General features: G+C 34.5%; 2 protein-coding genes across 6 annotated transcripts in view; one reads left to right on the top strand and one right to left on the bottom strand.

Moving 5' to 3' along the window:
* Positions 1 to 1,842: 1,842 nt before the first annotated feature.
* Positions 1,843 to 14,307, bottom strand: LOC110462278 (inactive rhomboid protein 2-like). 3 transcript variants are annotated; one of them, XM_021516187.1, is made up of 11 exons: positions 14,251 to 14,307; positions 12,865 to 12,961; positions 11,017 to 12,264; positions 10,553 to 10,630; positions 10,157 to 10,265; positions 7,795 to 7,961; positions 7,090 to 7,261; positions 6,375 to 6,539; positions 3,830 to 4,011; positions 2,932 to 3,174; positions 1,843 to 2,415 (listed from the first exon to the last, which is right to left on the bottom strand). In XM_021516187.1, exons 2-11 carry the CDS (start codon positions 12,907 to 12,909, stop codon positions 1,963 to 1,965), a joined length of 2,862 nt encoding a protein of 953 aa, XP_021371862.1. In that variant the 5' UTR covers positions 12,910 to 12,961; positions 14,251 to 14,307; the 3' UTR covers positions 1,843 to 1,962. The 3 variants fall into 3 exon arrangements, with proteins under 3 accessions (XP_021371862.1, XP_021371861.1, XP_021371859.1); XM_021516186.1 differs by lacking the exon at positions 14,251 to 14,307 and adding an exon at positions 13,885 to 13,919; XM_021516184.1 differs by lacking the exon at positions 14,251 to 14,307 and adding an exon at positions 13,254 to 13,401.
* A 191-nt stretch (positions 14,308 to 14,498) lies between these two features.
* The window catches only part of LOC110462305 (exocyst complex component 4-like), a 41,345-nt gene continuing 33,795 nt past the window's right edge, over positions 14,499 to 22,048 (top strand). For all 3 annotated transcript variants that reach the window (XM_021516218.1, XM_021516217.1, XM_021516216.1), the window contains exons 1-5: positions 14,499 to 14,636; positions 18,023 to 18,152; positions 20,145 to 20,207; positions 20,816 to 20,954; positions 21,693 to 21,781. In XM_021516218.1, coding sequence (XP_021371893.1) covers positions 14,580 to 14,636; positions 18,023 to 18,152; positions 20,145 to 20,207; positions 20,816 to 20,954; positions 21,693 to 21,781 — 478 coding nt within the window. In that variant the 5' untranslated portion in view covers positions 14,499 to 14,579. The remainder of the gene's footprint in view (positions 14,637 to 18,022; positions 18,153 to 20,144; positions 20,208 to 20,815; positions 20,955 to 21,692; positions 21,782 to 22,048) is intronic.

Raw genomic sequence — 22,048 nt, 5'->3', positions numbered from 1 at the left:
TGTCAACTTGTTTTTAAACATGATGTTTGGATGAATTATTGAGTTTTATACCAAGCTGCTGATATTTTATGACAAGGAATATGTCTTTCGGCATTTTAAAAATCGACAACTGTAGTGCACCGATGTAAATACTCTCATAGGTCATTTTCCATGCGAAGTATCACGAACTGTCAAGCTAACAAGGTGAAACTATTAGACCACCCTCACTTTCCACAATCTCTCAGTATTATCGCCATCCTGTTATTCAGCAACACGACAGCATCACATACATTACCGGAATGTAAATTTATAATTATAGACTGGTTCTGATTGGCTTGGCTTTAATTCATGATGACGTCATGAATGAAACATCTTCGTTACATAATGATATTTTGTGAAACTAGATGGGTATATTTTTTCTACTTTTATGGGACCCATGTAATGTTGTTTTAATCTGCAATACCTCAGATGTATGGCTAAGAAAAAATATAAATGTAATAACCGCTATGCTATTGCTTAAATAAATGAAAATGAAATGAATTGCCATTTGTTATGTTCTTGAAAAAGACTGTCAGTATGTGTACATTGTACGGCCACTAGTAAACCTGATTAATGGCCAGTTGTTCAACCGGTAGTAAATGGCATTTTTATGAGCATTTTGACAATAATGATCTGTCAAGTTTTAGCTCACCTGGCCCGAAGGGCAAAGTGAGAGTTTATGCTAAGGCGCAGCGTCTGTCGTCCGTCAACTTTTCCCTTTAAAACGCTACTAGTCCTTAACAGCTTAGTGGGTTATTGGCCAAAGGGTTCATAATTTGTATAAACGGAGGGTATGGCCCCCAGGGCGACAGAGGGGCGTGTCAAATAGGGGGGAAGGTAAATCTTCAAAAAATAGAGGAATTTTGGGGGGGCTGAGGGTTGGGGCCAAATAGGGGAAATAGAGGTAAATCTTTTAAAAGCTTTCTCCTTCTGTGTGAATAGAGAGATTATTTATCACCAAAGTTACAGATCTTCTGTGGACAAAGGGGACTAGATTTTGTATAAATGGAGGGTGTGGCCCCTTTGCATTGGGGCAGATGGCGGGACCCAATATTGTTAATTAAGGAAACTATTTTAAAAATCTTTCTCCTCCAATAAATATTGAGCGATTTTAACCAATGTTAGTCACGAGAATCTGCAGGCAAAGACGACTAAATTTTGTATAAATGGATAGTGTGCCCCCAATAGTGTAGATAGAGAATTTTTAAAATCCTTCTCCTTCAAAAGAACAGGCGGGAATTACTAACTAAATATTCAATTGCTAGGCATGATGGGAAGAAAACTTTCATGCTACCAGGATTGGCCCTGAGGTCCAGACCAACTCCTAGAGACTACCTCCTTGGGTAATTACATGTAAACAGTTGAGATCCCCATGCCATAACCATTTACAAAATTGCTGGGCATGAAGAATATCTTCTTGGTATCTTACCAACCCAAACAGGTGTACATGAAGTTCTTCTTGCAAATTAAATTAATTGTACTTCTTTGATAACTGGTATGGTATATACACAGCAGGTTTTAAATTGAAAATCAAATACCAGGTGAGCTATTAATTAGGCCCCTAGGTCTATTGTTAAAATATGTTGTCTTTAGATTTCGTTACAAGCAAACTAACTTACGTTTTATTTATAAGCCTCCATTTCAACCCCAACCACCTACAACCCCACAACACTTCTTTCTGGCATTTAAGAAACTATAGTATTCATTAGAATTTGTTTATTATGAACCCTGGTGAAATTGGTGCAATGAATGTTGAAATAGGTCAAATTTGTTTTGAAATCTGATATTGATAATATACATTGAACAACTCCTTTCAAGCAGGGCATAAATTAACTTTAATAACTTTATTAAATGCAAAACTTCACCACACCATGAATATTTATTATAAACTTGTTTTAATGTACAATACATCATTTATATATATATATATATGATACCACTTTCTTATTCTTGCGTCCACAATGAGGGGTCACACATTGTTTCTGTGTATGGCACACAATTAAACAATTTACATCCAGAACATTCTTCAAAAGTTTGTACCTTATAAAAAACATAAAGCAAGACAAAATACACCAGAAATATTAAGGGTCCACCAACACACAGAAGGACAATGCGACAGTGCTTCTGCTGCTGCCTGAAGGACAAGAAAGGCAGGAACAAGACGGAGCATATGACACCCAAGAGGAATCCAGACACAATGCTATAATTGTCAATATAAGGAAGGGTACCAAGCATCAAGAAGACCACTAAAAGTCCGCAAATCTTTGTCAGCTCCACAGCAGGTTTTTTGACAATGTGCCAGTAGTGTATCAGTTCTACTGTGATTAAACCAGCCATCCCAAACACTGTGGCTGTGCCACCTACATGTGGCACATAGGGATTAAAGACAGCAGCAGTCTGAAATACCAACACAAAATTGACTCCGTCAACATATAAATATTTCACAAGTTCAAGGTTTTAAAATGAGAAAAAATGGCCTGGACATCATGTTTCCGGTCCTCAAATATAACTCATGGCACAACTCCTAGTTATCATTCATATACAGTAATATATTTGCTGTTTCATCAAAATAGATCTTTATTTTCACTGACATGTCAGACAAAGATGAATATTTCCCTTCAAGATAAGTGTTTAAAACAATTTTCAAAACTCCAGACATTAATGTAATTGTGAAATGAATCACAAAAAATTAAAAAATAAATTACGGAAAATTGCCAGAATATCAAACAACAATTTAGACAAGGCTGAAATCACATCTTAACTTACTATGACACACATGTTAAGCCAAGTACATTTTGTAGTACCCTTAATAAGGATGCTTGCAACTAGATTGATAGCTAGGAAAGAGCTTTTGAACAACTTTTCCCAACTTTTCTCCAAGTGTCACCATAAAACAATAACTACCAGACTTACCAGCAGGCCCCCTAATCCTGTCATAAGATAGACAATGGTGAGTCGAAGCCAACCAAGGGTCCTCTCAATCTTCCTGAACAGTAGCACCTGGGCAAGGCTCACGAGGACAGCATGAATCACTCCATGGTGATAGACTAGGGACAGGGGTAGTCTCCACCATTGGATAGGGTCCCTAGGGAGCCATGGTTGTATAGGGTCTGCCTCTAACCCTCCCATCCCACACACTGAACTCAGACAATTTACCTTCAACACACACACAAATATCTAAGTGATACAGCACATTGGGTTCAATTATCTCTGACTTCTACAACTTGAAAACGTTACAAGAACAATTTTTGGTAATGTTTTCAGTCAGAAAAAATCATCTGAAGATTAAGACATATGAGGCAACTCAGAAAGTATCGTGTAGACATGACATAAAAACTTCAATCATCCTGGTATATCTGATTAAGTTTTCTTTATTTTAATTTTATATCTGACTTTCCCCGATTTGAATGGTAACAAATTCCACAGAAAACAGAATCAAAATGGTGAGCATGACAGCCGACCTTAAATGATATTTCTGGTGCAACATCCCTATAAGAACCTATGTATCCAAGGTCTGAAAACTATGGTCTCGAATGAATTCAGTTCCACTATCATGTATCCAGTGATCAATTTGCAATAAGTCTGCATGGGTCTTTTCCAATGTATGGTTAAAATATATGGATCCCACCATGTTAAATTTCAGTATTTTCAGAAATGTAATGGGTCAAATCAAAACCTCTATGGGAACACGACCCAGGACTCGCATGTAGATTTATCACTGTGTATCCATTTAGTTTTGAACCAATGACTCCACTCATGATATACCTTTGCTGATATGTAATGTATTCATTGGGATGGGATATTTTTATACCTGGCTACAGTGCTCTGGTCCATTGACATGAAAGCTGCCCTCCAGAAACTGGCAGTGTTCATGTGACAACAGCTGACACTGTCCTCGGAGTCCTGTACAACAAGGCTTCAACACATGGCCCACAGAGTTCTGTCCTGATGGTCGCTCGCTACATAAAACACCTTCTCTCCATACTCCAATGCCTGGAACAAAAATTGTTCTAAAGTATAACAAAGCCATACAATGTACCTGTCCTACTGAGACACTGGTCACTGCATAATCATAATTCACACCTACAAAGTCTTGTTAAATATTAAATAATGTTCAGCACTTCATATGCAGAATATCTCAAGGTCCAAAGCTCCAGTTCTCCACCATAAAATTTTGAATATTCAAAAAACAAGACATACATATCGGGGTCAGGGAGTTAGAAACTTGAAGCACACTTTTTGTGTCATTCACAACCCACAAGATATTTTTTTCTAGGTGACCACTATATAAACTAGAACACTGACAGGTCAGTAAGGGCCCCGTCTTGTGGCAATATATCCCCCATAATCATCAAAAAGCAATCTGCCCATAAAGCTGAGCTTGACGTTTGACATTTGGACTTCAAAAAAAATCGCAAGGAAGCAAAATATACATTTTACATGTACTATGATGTGAGTCTTGTTTCCTTCCACCTCCATATTTGCTGGGCTAACAGAAATGTAAATACCTGTGCAATCCTCATTTGTTAGCTTTGATTTGTTTTATTTCACCTTATATACCTCCTCCATCAAGAGCCAGAATCAAAGTCAGAGATCCACTTTGTCTTTGACCTTTGGACCCAAATGACCTTGGCCATTAACCCAATGACCCTGATCTTTGGTCAGTTGACTTATTCTTTAATTCCGACTAACTTAGCTTCATAATATCATAACAAAATGTTCATCAGTGAAAAATATAAAACTTCACCTTGACCATTTGGACCCCGTAACCTGGACCTAAGGTCAGTTGACTCTGTGTTAAGTTCTGAACAAGTTTGCTACACCATAACATAAAAAAAAGTTCATTAGTAAAAAGATACAATAATTGACCTTGACATTGACCACATGACCTTGACCTTACGTCAGTTGACTCCTTTTTAAATTCGGACCAACTTTGCTTCATAATTTCATAACAAAATGTTCATCAGTGAAAAGATACAAAATTTGTCCTTGACCTTTGACCCAGTGACCTTGCCCTTTGGTCAAATGACTCCTTGTTTAATTCCCACAATCTCTGCTTGACCTTTACCTTTGACCCAGTGACCTTGACCTTTGGTCAATTGACTCCTTGTTTAATTCTGAGCAACATTACTTCAAAGTGTCATACCAAAATATTCACCAGTGAAAAGATACAAAATGTAACCTTAACATTTGGTCAGGTTGACTCCTTGTTTAATTCTGATCAACTTTGCTTCATCATGTCATAACAAAATGTTCATCAGTGAAAATATGCAAAATTTGACCTTGACCTTTGAATCTAATGACCTTAACCTTTGACCTCAACTTTTTACCTCAGTGTGTCCCTTTGTTTAATTCCGAACAACTTTTCTTCATAATGTCATAAAATGCTCATTAATGAAAAGCTACAAAATTTGCCTTGACCCCTAACCCGATGACCTTGACCTTTGGTCAGTTGACTCTTTGTTGAATTCTGAGCAACATTGCTTCAAAGTGTCATACCAAAATGTTCACCAGTGAAAAGATACAAAATTCAACCTTGACCTTTGACCCAATGACCTTGACATTTGGCCAGGTTGACTCCTTGTTTAATTCTGATCATCTTTGCTCCATCATGTCATAACAAAATGTTCATCAGTGAAAAGATGCAAAATTTGACCTTGACCTTTGAACTTAATGACCTTGACCTTTGACCTTGACTTTTTACTTCAATGTGTATTTTTGTGAACTGAACATCTTGACCTGGTTTCATGTTCATCGGTCAATAAATACCAAAGTTATCAGCCAGAAACAAAATATGTGGACGGACAGACAGACAGAGACAGACAGACAGAGTGATTACTATGGGGCACCCGTATCTCCGATACGGGGCCCTAATAAAAAAATGTTGACATTCATTATAAACCACATCAACCAAGCATCAATAATTAATCTAAGTGCCACTATGCCCTTCCTAAACCAACACCATCACCAATAAATATATTCATATCTTGAATTGGCAAAACTTTTATTCCTTCAAGATGGTTCCCTCGGATACAAAAATGTAGCCGATACATTTGCTGTATGCCTTGCTTATTAAAAAGATTTATTCTTTACAATTGTTGATACCTTTGACTTTGAAAATAGTTCAAATTCAAATATTTGAACAGTGAATAACACTCAATAACAACCTGCTACAGGCCAAATATATTAATCCTAAGAACTCTTGGTTATTCAGCGGATTTTTTTTTAAATGTTTAAAACATTTGACACATTTAGCCAATGCAACTTATTTGAACAATCTTGATTGCCCTTCACCCAATCATGCTTCAGACCAAATTGTAAAATACGATGTATAATATGTAATTAGAATTATTTACCATTAGTGCTATTAACACACTCTGCTAGAGTTGTGGTTCCCGCTACATTTCTGCCTGCCACCTCACAACAGCCAAGTGTACTGGTTTTACTGTATCCCTCTTTACTATAGTCTATCTGGATTCCAAAGTCTTCTCTCATGCATGGGGCATACAGAGCTCCAATACCTATTTACATAATTCATAAGCCTACCTGCATTTATTTCTAAAAATTTAAACAATATTTACCCTTTATGAAATGGTGTCAGTCTTTCAATGATTGCTGATCAGAAAATAATTCACCCATAACTTCAAAACAGAATCTAGTAGTATGTTGAAAATACAATTTTTTCACATTAAACATATTAAATTTCACATAATTCTGTACAATAGTGTATTTCTCTTTATATCCAAATCACTGCATAACCAACCTTTAATTTATCTAAATTTAACCTAAAATTCCTCTCCCATTAATTCATAATTTTTTATTAAGACATATGGAACTCTACCATGAATTGGGCAAAATCTGCCACCTTATAAACAGGCATTTACAACAACAAAAAACAACACAAAAGTAAAATGAACAAGTGGCAAACATTGGAGAAAATGTATATGGCCATCTTTTAAATTGAAAAGTTTGACCAGAGATTTAATAATACAGGGGATAAAGGGCATCAAAGTATTATTTTGAGACTTTTCCAAAACTGTTCAATTCATTCAGACTAGTGTAGTTTCTTACTGATTAGGTATCGTTCTGAAGGTCCTATCCACACATTCGGAGGGATCCATTTATGGACCATCTCTGTGCCAATAAAGGTCTTCATTCCTGCCATTAGCTCTAACTTAGGCTCCAGCCCTATAAAGGTCAGCTTCCCGAGTATGCATGTCACAACCACCGACACCAGCTGCATCTGTGCATGTCAAAAGAAAACCAAAGTCAGAGATAATTCCTTGTTCCATACTCAATTAAATATCTAAATGGCTCATCAACAGAAAGAGGTTGTATATACTATGCTAAACAATAGAAATATGTAAATTGGCAATGTAGCAAAACAATAGAAATATGTAAACTGGCAATGTAGCAAAACAATAGAAATACGTAAATTGGCAATGTAGCAAGAGAGACATATTGGCTGTTCATAGTCTGTAAACCATTATAAATATCCTAATTACTGTTATGTATGATAATATAAACAGATCAATGTTGGGTCAATCTAACAGAACAGGCAATTGTATTCCCTCAAACTTTTAAGGGAATTCATTGTGGTATCATTATATATATATCACATTGTTCTCTGGCAAATGCTACGAATGATATTAAGAAGAATTTATTGTACATGTTAAGGTGAGCTCCAGGTTCTTATCCTAATCTGATCTAGCCTGATTGTGTTGACTTCCTACATGTACATTTTATGTAAGCTGTGATTAAGAATAAATTACTGACTACAATGAGGATGTATGTGAAAATCGTCCTATGCTCATGCAGAGAGGCCAGATGAAACTTGATGTCTGTATTACTCTTGACTGCACTTCTCTTGTCCACAGAAACAGTTTTCTTCAGCTCATGCCACTCGGTCACTGCCTTGCTGTTCTTTGGGTTCTTGTAGTAGGCTAAAATTCACAATAATTAATTCAAGGGTTTTTTAGATGCATTTTTACTACAACACCTCAAAGCAATATTTCACTACATCTTAGTCCAACAATTTTTGCTGATCTATTTTATAAAAATCTAAATAGCCTGTATTTATATAATACCTGGAAGTGTAATGTTTGAGGTGCTTTCATACCGACAGAAAAAGTGTTGGGCCCCACAACTCTCAGCACCCAGAGGGGCCTCATCCTTTGTTTATACAAAATTTAATCCCCTTTGCCTAAGGATGTTCCAGACCAAATTGGGATAAAATCCCTCAATTCCTATGGTAGAAGGAGGATTTCAAAGGTTTTTACCTTAATTTCCCCTATTTGCCCCCAGGGGATCCAACCAAACGTTTATACAAAATTCAGTCCCCTTTGCCCAAAGATACTCAAGACAAAATTGGGATGAAATCCCTTAATCCCTATGGTAAAAGAAGGATTTTAAAGGTTTACCTCTATTTCCCCTATTTGGCCCCACCCCCTCTGCCCCCAATGGGTCCACATCCACTGTTTATACAAAATTAAGTCCCCTTGGCCCAAGGATTCTACAGACCAAATTTGGATAAAATCACTTAATCCCAACAGTAGAAGGAGGATTTCAAAGGTTTTTATCTCTACAGAGACCAAATTAGAATAAAATCCCTACATCCCTACGGTAGAAGAAGGATTTTAAAGGTTTACCTCAATTTCCTCTATTGGGCCCCGCCCCTCTGCCCCCAATGGGTCCAAATCCACTGTTTATACAAAATTGAGGCCTCTTGGCCTAAGGATGCCCCAGACCAAATTTAGTAGAAATCTACTGGTCTGTTCAGGTCATCGGACAACGGACACTGCATGCCCCATGGCCTGAAGGGCAAGTGAGCTAAAAATCACATCTGAGACTTACAAAGCTGGTCAAGGTCAAATTTATTTAAATAAACTTGATAACTATATTATATAACTCTACCAAATAAGGTGAAGGGAAATTCCTATAGAGAAGCTAGAATGTAAACTTGGTCATGTTATTTTCAATTAAAACTTGCCATACAATTATTATGACACATATTTTCAAACTTGTAGGCTTAATTCCATCACTTAATTAGAAGTTCACTGGTACATATGTAGTATATTTCTAAAACTTTGTAAGAATAGATATAGTTCAGGGAGTTTTCTTATTCAAGAAAGGTTACTATTTGATTGTTCTAAAACTCATGGTTGATACACCAGGATGTACTTGTATAATTTAGTGAAACTACAGTTAAGAAGATATATAAGTGTAACATGATATATATAATTACATGTATGTATACATACTTGCTTGAGTGTAATAGTCATTTGAGGCTGTAGAGGGATAGAGGTCAACAATATATCATTATGAATTGGGAATTTCAATAGGAAATGCAGAATGCTGGTCAAATTATGTCTTATTACTGCCTCCACTACGGGTAGAACATTTGTTTAAGGAATTATTGTCCAGATACACTCATCAGATTATATTATTAAGTGTAATATACTGGTGACAAAATTTACAAATGAATGATTAATTAAAGTTAATATCATTGATAAGCTATTTGAATCATGTATAAAACTGAAAAATTAAGTGTTATCATCCTTGAAAATGAGACCAAAAAAGGGCACTTTAGTTGTTTATTTATTAAAACTCTTCTGCACAAGTTATTTTTAAAAATATTTTTTTTCTAACCTGTAATATTTACACATCAATAATGAAATAATTTTATGCCAAACTAAACTAATGAGTATTATGTAAATTACTTTCAAACTATAATTTCCTGAAAAACCGCAATAAGTAATTACTAAAAAAAAACATAAAAACAAAAAAAACATGTCCTCCATATTTCAAAAAGTTTTTATGAAATATGGCCATTATTTGAAAATAAAAACAACAAAAATGGCAAATTAGTGCACATTGGTGTATACGTATCAAAACAATTTTAATATTACCTAAGTGATATCAGAAGCTCACCATGTTAATTACTAGACCAAGGATCCTGCTTAATTACAAGACATATGGAAAAGAAATGTAGTCAACCTTTCTGCCATACCTTAGAGTTTCTCACAAAAAAAAATATGTATCTGTACTCTGTTCGAGGTCAAGAAGATGTCTATTTGTGTCAGAGACTGGATATATATATATCATATATTTATTTTGCCTTAAATTGATATTGTTTCACCTTTTGCCACATCAATTATTTCATCAATTTGTCGAATCCTCCAGTCGTAGTTCATCTTTAATGCTTCCTTGGCCTCAACTAGTTCGTCAACCCGAATATTCTTATCTATCTAGGAGAAAGATAAACATGTGATACAGTGAATTCATCAGTTCCAAACAGGTGATACTATTTTCATTTTTTATTCTTAAAGATAAGTTTTTATCTGAATGTTTTATAAAATCCAGTTTTGAAGGAAATAGTTGATCCAATCAATGATATGGCCCAAGAAAGAAAATTACAATTCACAAATACAAAAACAAACTCCCCATGGGCCTCATGCAGAAAGAAAAATGAAGCCAGGTTTGAGACAAAACAAACATTTAGTTAAAGCCATATATGTCATAAAAATCATATCACCTTTGCATACAATTTAAAATGTTTGTATCCCTCATTTCCAAAGGCCAAGTCTTTCAGAGACAGCTTTTCCACAGACTCCTGAAAAATATAATTAAGTCATATTTGCTAATGTAAACAGTATTGAACCAAAGAATTTTCTCAATTTTGTAATTTGAAGAATTGATAAATGGCTGCAGATTGAATGAAAAACAATGCAGATATTTATTTTTAATTACACAAGTAACCATCTTGCTTTTCATAATTATGTGAGAATTATATTGCTGTCTGCAGATTTCTCTTATTTTTATTTCAAACATAATTATCTGAATTCCACTGTATATATTATATAAACTTGCAGGAATGGAATACTTCTCATCCACAACCTCATCACAAAGGGATGTAATGACTTGATGGTTCAAAAATCGGCAACATAAAAACTACAAGATTTTAAAGGATAACTTTCATGCCATTCATCGATATGTTACCTCACTTGTAGAATCTTCGGCAAAATGAATGCTATCATTTGCTCCAGGCATGTCAGGTGAATCCTTGTTGTCCTTTAGTACTGTCTGTCTCTCTCTACCATTCTTTACAGAATGTTCACTTTCTGTGTTTAGATCTAAATCATGTTTATGTTTTCTTTCCTCCTGTGGATTTCCAATCTCTTGATCATTTTCTTCAAATTTGTGTTCCTTTCTTTTGGGATCTTCAATTAAAATGACATTTTCAACTTCATCCATATCTTTTCCCTCATCTTTCCTGGGATTGCCAGAATCTCCTGTAGTTTGATAACAGCTTTCTCCTTCATTCTGTGACGGGTCCTTTTCTTTTGTATTCAACTTCTCTCCAACATTTTCTCCTGGTGTATTGTGTTGGTCAGTAACATCTCGATCCTTCCTAGTACCTTGTTCTTTAGTGATAATTGGTTTGGGATTCGCTGCAGTATCATCGTCATTACCTGGTGGGTCAGAGTCATTGACTCCAGCAGCTTCCATTTTGCCATTATTGGTCTTTTTTTCCTCCTCTTGTTTAGAAGCGCTATCTTGTCCATTGGCAGAATAATTGGTATTGGCAGAATAATTTATATTCTTTCCAATGATACCCAATTCAGTGTCCCTAACATCACTAGATGACTTGAACCTTACCCCTGTTTGACTAACTGATTTTGTTATTCTGTAATGTTCAGATGTTTGGTCCAAGTCTTCACTGTTGGAATCATTATGTGTTTTCTTTATGATAAGATTCTCAGACTTCTCAGAATTCTCAGAAACAACTCTCAGGTGATAAGGTAGATCCGAAGTTGTAGTTTTGTCAGTACATGTACCACTTTCAGAATCCTGAAAAACATTTCTACTTGCAGAATTGTTTACAGAAAGTATAAAATCTGACACAGTTGGAATACTTTCTTCTTGTTGAAAATTATTCTCTTCACCTATTTCAATGTTGACATGTACTTCTTGGGGACATTTCCTTATACTGTTGCTATCTGTCAGGATTTCATCTACAGTTTCATCAAGTGAAGGACCAAAATCACTTCCATATGGTTCTAAGCTCTTCAAATCAACAACTTCACTTCTGTCCTTTTCTAGAGTCTTTTTAGCAATTGTATATTCTTCTGATTCTTGTGATATAATGTCTTGCAATGCGTCCTGTAAACAGTCAATTAGTCCTTCTTCAGATGCCTGTTCACTGCTTTGGAATATGCTTGTGATCATGCCCCCAAATTCATATTGCTACAAAAATAATGAGCAAAGAAAGGTGAAGGATAAAAATCTGGAAAAATGCTGTTAGATAATTCAAATATAATGGTTTGGTAAACACATGTATTGTATTAAAAGTTGTATGGACAATACCAGTCTTTGGAGTGCTTATTGATGTTTATACAAGAATAAAGTTCAAATTTACATATACAATACTATAGGTTAACATACACATTTCTTTTATTTTCTTGCTTCTTAGGTTCAATCCATTTAATAAATGTATAATGGTCATCATAGTGGTAAAATAAAACTGAATTTATCAGATACTGAAAAATTAGGACTTTTAACATAATTCTTACTTTGTAGCATTGATCTTTGAAGGGGTCAAAGGGGTCATATATATCAAGGAAAATAAATGTAGAAATAAAATGATCATCATTCATTTCCTAGTTCAGGGGTTGATGACCTTAATCTTTTATACATCATCTCATGTAAATTTATTATCTTAATTATCTAACAGATCACTTAAAAATTGCCTCACCCACCCCTACTTCAAAAATCAAAAGAAACAAATTCTGATATCTAATCTATAATCACTCAGTTAAGACCAAATCAGCTAGTAGTGAAATATACCTGATCTAATACATTGGTTTCCTGATGCTGAACAAGATCTGCCATCTTACACAAATGTAGTTACATGTAACAGTCTGTGCCGAGTCATGATCAGTACCTGGAATACATACATGTACAAAATGTAAATAAAAACCTAGAAAATTAAGGTATTTCATACAGGCTCATGTCAGTGTATATAGTATGAGACTGGCTCATAAATTTTCCTCAAAATTATGAAAATGTGGAAGTTGGTTGGTATACCCATGTCAGGAAAAATGTCAATAATGACCTAATTGCAGAAATTATTTATTGAAAATATTGTTGACTTTGTCTGAAAAGTAACATATGAATGCAGAATTCTCGTGGCGCAAAATTGCAATGAATAATGGAATTAATGAAAAAAAACTTACCTGAACATGCATTCCTGAAGTATCCATTTATTGACTATTATCGAGAAAAATCAAAAACTGAGCATAAAGCCAACGTTAGGCTGCCTGAAGTTGGGAAAAAGCATGCAAAGCAAGTGCGATTTTACCTGTACACCATTCAAAACACCTTCAGGTTCTCACTCAGGTAATCTGTCTTGACTTGTATCAATAGCCTTGTTAGCTTCATGAATTATTGTAAAATATCCAATGAAAATTCATGGCATCTGATTCTTGAGATTTGAAGTTTAATTTTCTTACATTTTTCTCGATAATAGTCAATACACGGCTGTCTTCAGAAATATTCAATGCAATATTGCGCCAATAAAATTCTGCATTCAAGTGTTACTTTTCAGACAAAGTCAACAATATTTTTAACAAATAATTTCTGCAAACGTTATTATTGACATTTTTCCTGACATGGGTATACCAACCAACTTCCATATCTTTATCATACACCGACATGAGACTGTATGAAATACCTTAAACAGTTTTAGTTTTCAGGAGTGTTCATTTAAGACATTATAAATTTAAGAACTCAAAGATAATGTTGACCTTCAAGCACAAATCAGAAATCTTGTTTTTGAATTTTCAATGTTTTTAATGTGATCTTGACCTTTAAACTTTGATTTCCAAGAAATATCTTGCAGATGCACCGTGTCGAAAAGGAGCCTGAAATTCTGTCAAAAATAATAATAACAGTACCTTCAACGGTAAGAACATACCTATTAAATGATTAAAATCAGATTAAGCTGATAGGTATTGTTTTGCTTTTAAGCATTATAGTTTTTTTTGTAGAATGCCTGGGCTCCTCAGGGTAAAGGAGTAGGAACTAGGATGCAGACGATTTCCACACTTTTATTTTCAGATAGATGCGATGCATTATTGGTCGTATTGAACTTCAATCTAGTGTTTAGATAATCAGTTTATGTAAATTTAACGTCTTGAACATATATTATATTTTGGTTGGGATGCATTCTACCTCATATGAACAACGTCAAACCAAGCAGACGATTTCTTCTGATCGCACAATAAGAACAAAGTAGTCGATAAAAAAATAGAATCGTGTCTATTTTTCATTTCTTATTTAATTTCTTCAAATAGTAAAAGCTATTATTGTGTGAAGCTTATCAATTAATAAGATACAACATTTTCTGTGCTCTAATATGCAATTTACTTTTCATATGGTATTTGAAATTATCGCTTAGTTTAGAAGAACTCTTCACAATTGGAGACATATTAGTGACAGGCGGAAGTGGGTTGGTTTGGAAAGAAAACAGAAAATAAGCCGAAGAAGATTATTGTTACAAAATGGCTTCAGACGGAGGGGAGGTTTATCCTTCCCCTTCATCTAAAGGAAGAGAAACGGTATGCTCAAATTGCTATCGGTTCATATTGATAGATGCATCGGGGATGGCACCCCGATCTAAGGGGAAAGAGGGGTGGCGTTGCGATGATCATCTAACTGATATAACCCCTCTTCTATTTTTTTTGGGATGAAGTGCAGCCCATCGAAAAAATGAAATAGAAGATATGAGAGATAGTCACTAGTTAAGGACTATCTCACCAACAAATATATATTTCTAAACATCCTTAAGAAAACCAGTTCACTGGCTGACCTTTGAAGTCTGACTTTTTATCAATATAACTATAACACTCTGTATTAGTGTATATAAAAAATACCCCTTATACTATAAAAAATAGTAGAAGGGGTATTTGGTATCTACAAAAAATAGTTTTACAGGTATTTTTGTATACAGATTATTATAGTGAACGCTCTTGCGTGAGCTTCATAGGTAATATGTACGTAAAAGAAACCCTTCTTCCTATACAAGGATCAGACTCAAAGGTTTGAGTGCACTTGATCCTGGGAGGTGGCATTAAAAATGTGAAAAACAATTATTTTTGTTAATTTGTACTATAAGATAAAAACAGAAAAAACTATATGTAAGGTTTAAACTAGCCAGGGCAGACCTGAAAGAGTTCAGATTTGGCTCCTGTCAAGTCATAGTCTACCATGAAATCCCATAGCCCTAACAAGTCAATCACTTGCATAATTTGGGAAATCGTGTGTGCACAAATTCCTGTTATGTAAGCCACCATTTTGGATCTTACCGTTGTAGAAAATTTTCCAATAAATTTATCTATTTCAATACAGAAACAAACGGTCTCGGATAACAATTTAACTTTTTCAATTTTAACAATTTCTATGACATAACGCCCATTTCTAGCCCATTTCTAACTATCGAGACCAAACCCAGCCTACATAGATAAAACCTGCATACAACATCATCAGTCATTATGACGTCATAATCAATATTTCCTACATATATATTTTATACTGATGATAAACGGTGTGGTTTAGTAAGACAGTACGTATACATATTATAAAGAATATATGTCAGGCATCTTTGTTTTGATATTCTGCTGTAGGCTACACAATGCGTATATAGTTACATATGAAATACATTTAGTTTATTTTACACAGTCAAATAGGAAAATTCATTGAGTTTTTAATCGAATTCAGTGTGAGCCAATCAGGTTGTAAAAATAACAACACATAGAAAAGTATCATATTGTTTGTGTGTAAGAAATCCGGTCTTGAGTCCATGTAAAAGAACAACATTACGCAAGCCAAATTGACCTATATCGTGTATATATATATACTGTACTAAACAAGTACATCGCAGAATATCTGACAACTTTGTAAAAAAAAAATCCATTTACCAAATACAATATTCGCATGCATGCATATCCTTTTCCTGGCGAAGAGGGAAATAACAAAATGTCATCTCAACAATTGACTCAAATAATGGAAATTGCTCATTGCAATGCTCATATGGTGATGATGACATTTGTATTTACTTGATCATCAATGTCCTTTACGTCAGTGAAAGTTTTGGCTAAAACAGGGACCCATTGTTTTTTTCTGAAAGTAGCATAGTAAAGGAGGCCTACATTTTACATTAAATTTTGCTGAATGTAAATATCCAATTTCTGCATTTTCGTTTCTCATTTTTGATTTTGCAACTTTGCTTTATTACGTTGTCATTTGATAAGAATAAAAATGAATAAGCTCCACGTGGCAAGAGATGGTAACAGTATAAATTGGTGTAGCGGAACTGGACTGGTTCGATTGTCAGCGACCAGATGGCTCAATTGGTAGAGAGTCCTTCGGAAAGTCCCTGGGTTCGAACCCCGGTATGGCCCGTGCATTTTTCCTCACCTGTTACACTGGTACCTGTGACCAATCCTTGTTTCAATCGTTTGGAGTATGCTTAACAAGTGGATACCCAAACCTAGATTGTAAATAGTTGTGTCTTTGGGGGCGAAGACTTAAATAAAGGAGGGAGAAATGTAGAGGAACTGGACTGGATCAATCGTCAGCGACCAGATAGCTCAATACAAAATTGAACCTCGGTGTACGATTCAATATTGTCTAAAATATTAGTGCTTACTCTAAAAATATTATCAGGTGGTTACCCTATTTTATTCAATGAATTAAAATGTATACAGTATAATTTTATTAAGCGTTCGCCTCTAGGTAGCGCCTATTTCATATTAGTTAAATTGATAAACATCATACTCGTGTGGTTACATCAAGTATCTGTCAAAATGGTGTCGGGCCAGAGGAAACTCGGGCTATGTTTGCAATAAACCACAGTTACTGAAACACCAGCAGACCTGGCTATATAGAAAATCGACTGGGTAATGTTTATTGTCAGCAACCAGGTAGCTGGTTCGAACCCTGGTCTGGCCATGCATTTCTCTTTCTCCTGTTACATGTATATATAAATGTAGGAGGAATGTTAACACATAAATAAGCTTTTACTTGTCATATTTATTTCATACACGTTGTTAAATTGTGGACCAAACAGGTAAGTTGGTGAAATTAAAGATTATTGTTAACATACTTGCCAACTGTTTGAAATTCCATGAGGGGAATTCTGCATGCTCAAAATCAAAACATCACGAGGAAATTCAAACACAATTGACTCTATCTGACTACATATGTCTATTCATATTTGAAAATAAATGTCAAATCTGCTTAAATAGACAGATTTGTCAGTGCTCCAGTTATCCTGATGAAAAGATTTTTTTCAACTCATAAGCAGCTCAGCCAATGGAGCTATATTGTATTTTGAGCTATTGTTATTTTTTTTTTATTTTTTTTTTTAAACAATGCAGAGTCACAGTTAAAAGATTTTCTGACTATTTTGAATTTTCAAATAATGTTGATGCAAAAAGATATTTGGAAGTTTTACGTTTATAAAAATAAAAATATACCTCCTTTGATTTAAATCGATTAAAACTGAAATCTTAGAAAACACAACACAATATACAGCAATAACAATAGGTGAATATAGCTTTTAGTTTATAGGTCTGTACAACTATATATATATATTGATTGGCAGAGTTTACTTGACCTGCACGCCTATTTCATATTGTTCATGCAGTCTGGTATTTGTTGTGTCACATTGTAATCACAGTAAATTGTACTGGTAGTACTGAATGGTCACTATCATGTCTGATAGAATAATAAAAGTATAGCCCTATAAAGCCATGACAGAGACAGGCTAGACTGACATTGTGAAGTATATTGCTTTTAAAATACACTAATAGATATAGTTATACCAAAGGTTTAGTAGGTCATGCTCTAGTTCTTATGACATGAATGTTGTACATGTCTATACTTTTGTATTCATACATTATTGATAAAATGTTATATCTATTACCCTGTACTTCTATTTCAGTCTGATTTTCTGATGATGATAGTTCGTACTCTTTCAACCAGTGCTGACTTTGAGCAGAGGGAAAAGGAAAAAGCAAGAATTGAGAAATCTTTCAGACAAAGTGACAAGTTACTTGGGGAACTTGTGACAGGTAAAAATCTAATCTAACCATAATAGCTCCTGCTAGATATATATTTAGAATCTATGAATGTGACTGTTTGTAGTAAAGCAAGTTGTTTTTTTCGTAATCATTATCGTAATGCAATTAAGAATTGACTGTAATTTGTTTTTCTCATTCTTAAAAACAAGAGTAACTATAGTGATGTATGACAAAAAAAACTGGTTGTAAAAAGTTCCCCTCTAAACTAGTACTTTAAACCATTATAAACTGTTAGTCCTTGTAATTTTCAAACTTGCATATATATCATACAGTTGTGGGACCGCACAACGCATCAAAAATGGCGTGCGCACACCGTGCATACATCGTTCACACACCGTCCGCACATCGTCCACACATAGTGCGCACAACTGTGCGATTTGGTATCGTTTGTAGATCAAAATTACGGAATGACAAAAATACGGAAGGCTTGTATACGATAATGTTCACTGTGTATATATCTGTAATTTCTCATCCCAATATTCAAGATTATACAATTTCACAATGCGTATTACACAGTATTACAGTGACCGTTAGGCTGTCAAGAATGGGTTTGGCTCCAAGGTAACAGAACAGGTAAATAACAATTTTATGAGTGTCCGGAGTTTTACCTGACCAGTGCCTGACACACAGAGCTGATATGCGATACCGTTTGACCGTAATAAAAAGTATTTGTTATTTGCATTCGTTTACCTATATATAGCTCCCCTTCACCTGGATGTTCACACCGCCGGCCTTACCCGACGAGTTACGTAAATGCCCCAGGCGGGGAGAAAACTACGGTCCAGGTACATGTACACAATGGTTATGTTTACCTGTATACGGGGTTGGGTTGTAACTTTACATGTGTCGATTAAGTTTGTTTAAAAACACAGAAACACAATTCCTAAATATAAGAAATTATAGACAGAAAGATAAGTTTATAGATGTTGCTAGAATAGAGAAACATACGTAAACATCAAGTTTATATGTTTAACAAGAAACCGTATAAATTGTTAATGCATTCCTCAATTTAAACCAACCACGATTGTTGTCGCACAACATCCGTCCATCGTGTGCACATATGTGCGAAAGCAATGATCGTTCAGCTTTTTATCTTTCGCCCATCGTGCACACACCGTTCACACACCGTGCACCCATCGTGCGCACACCGCACATCGTGTAATGTTGTGCGATCCCACAACTGTACTTGACAATACAAGAAAGATTATGTTTTAGTAAAGAAAAAGTTTTTTTTCTAAATTGTTATAATGGCACAAGAGATACAGAAAAAATCTAGTTCCAGAATGGCAAGGTTGAATAGTCAGTATTATATATAATTAGTTAATGTTTATATTAGGTGAACAGTGCCTCTAAACATTGTAGGTACTGTGTTAATACATTGGATAGGTTGTTGTTACAACATACAGGTTTAATGACACTAACATATATGTATAAATATTATTCCTGTATTAATGGCATCAAAATATTTATTGCTTTTTTGGTTCCTCAATAGTATACACTTCATAAACCATCAATATTTCTGATCAGTCAACTTCACTGTTGCAATTTTCTTTTTTTTTGAACAGGTTCTTTCGAAAGAGTTTGGAGTAGGATATGGGGAATTACATATAAGAAATTGAATTGTATTTGAATTGTTTGTAGTTATTTTTGCCTTGAATTAATATGTAATAATCATCAAATATATTAAAACAATATCACATAGCATGGACTCACCTGAGCAAAAAGAACACACAAGTTTTCTGATTGAACAGTACTATTATTAAGAAATGTATTTAGATTTGCATGTGGCCATGGTATCACAAAATATTTTTCAGACTGAAACTCAGATTTTGTTCTGAAGTTCAAATTCTAGTTCTGTACAGAACTACATATACAAATTCAAATGACCTTTTCTAGACTTACTAGCATTGTGCAAATGATCAAAATGTCAATAATTACCAGTTTCCATGGTTTACTGTTAAATACTTCTGTTTCATTTTTCAGACAATTATGAAGATCTAACGAGAGTTACACAAGCCTTCAGTACCATAAGCAAGAAAATATATGGTAAGACATTTTACATATTAAGCACTATCATAATGTACCTAGATTGCTATCAGCTGTGACAGGTCAGAGGTTTGGTTTTGATCGTGATATCACGTTAATTAACTTGATAGTTAATTCTTTTAACGGAAGCATGTGTGACATGGCACTGTAGTGCTGGTTTTAGGCACCAGTCTCATTGAGTCGTGGGTTCGTATTGGGGCTAGAAGGGGTGGTTAAGTTTCTTATTGGAGTGGTGTGCATGGCATTCTTAATACATTGATATATCACAATATTTCATAGAATTTTGATTCTTTGCAAAATATATAGCAGTGATCAATCTGCAATTTATTTTCATAGGTCCTTTTCAACTGTACTGCTAAAAACAATGGGTCCAATAATTTTAGATTTTAAGTATTTCCAGGAATTCTATGAGTCCCATTTAAATTCTATGAGTATATATATATAGGATTAAGACTTGTATGTAGATTGTATCACTGATATATAGTATTGGCCTATTAGGTCTGCAGTGTTTTAATGGTTTGATATGATATTGATCTGGGAGTAAGCCTTGTACCCGTAAATTTAGATTCAGTTACGCCTTTCCTCACAAGTCTTGTGTATCTTTACAGAGTCCCGAGACAAGATCAAGAAGATTAAAGATGATCTTAGCAGCTGTAAGACACTACTCCACTGTAAACGTGATGAACTTCGACGACTTTGGATTGAAGGAGTGGAGCACAAAACCATGGTCTCACTCCTCGATCAAATGTAAGTACAGGGTAGGGCACATGTACAACCGAACCGTGTTTTAGTTTGGACACCATAGTCTTTGTACACATGAAATCTTTTTATATTCTACACTTTTGAATCTTTGTGTATATGAAGTTTGTTAAAGTTTGAACACTTTGAAGTATTTGTACATCAGATCGTTGTTTTAGTTTAGAAGGTGATTACCGGTATATAACTCCATGGACATCCTTGTTTGTTCTCCAATGTTTGTGATCAGTTTGCCTTCAAAATGTCCCAGACTATTGTCAAGTTTTCAATGATCCTATCTTTCAATCTATGATGTCATATATATTTATTGTCCTAATCATGATGTCATAACTGAACCATCTGTGAAGACATTTTACTTTTACAATATGAGCAAATTTTTTTGGTTTTGTGGTAAAAAAAGTATTAAGAATTTTCTTTTCATATGAAATTCATAAAATAGGGTTTGTACAGGAATTGAAGACTTTTAGGGATGTAAAAATTTAAGCACATATTTAATTTGAAGTACTTTTACTTGATGCTGGGTTAGAAATTTAAAAAAAAAATCAAAGAAATCAGGACCAGTCATCAAAATTCAGGCATTTGTTCACTTTATGGACAAAATATATTTTCTAAAACTTTTAAAAGAATTGACTTTCTGATTTGATACATGTAATACAATTAGTGCTGTATTAAATCTGTCAATACAAAATAAGTTCATACAATAATCTATATGTATTTACTTTATTTCAGAGAACAAATCAAGGAGGTTCCTACCAAACTGGACAATTTCCTGCTGACAAAACACTATCTCCACGCCACTGATTTGGTGGTCCAGGCAGGTAGGTCAAAAGCTCAGATGGTTTTGTTTAGGATGTGGTTCTTGCTCTTTTCAGCAGTTTTTCTGTTCAGGTAAGTGTGTGAATTTAATGTTATTTCCAGTTTGAAACTTAATTTGTTATTGTCATGTATCAAATTTCTATTGTAACCAAGGCTGAATTATAAAGATTCACCCTATGTGATACTACATACTTGGGTCATTGTTAATTTTCCATAAGATTTGAATTGTATAAATAATTACCAATCTACACCAAAAAAGTCATACACGG

Source organism: Mizuhopecten yessoensis, unplaced genomic scaffold, assembly GCF_002113885.1.
Source record: "Mizuhopecten yessoensis strain PY_sf001 unplaced genomic scaffold, ASM211388v2 scaffold10771, whole genome shotgun sequence".
NCBI classification, from domain to species: Eukaryota; Metazoa; Mollusca; class Bivalvia; order Pectinida; family Pectinidae; genus Mizuhopecten; species Mizuhopecten yessoensis.
Note: the sequence above shows the minus strand (reverse complement) of the source record. Positions and strands in the feature narration are given on the sequence as shown.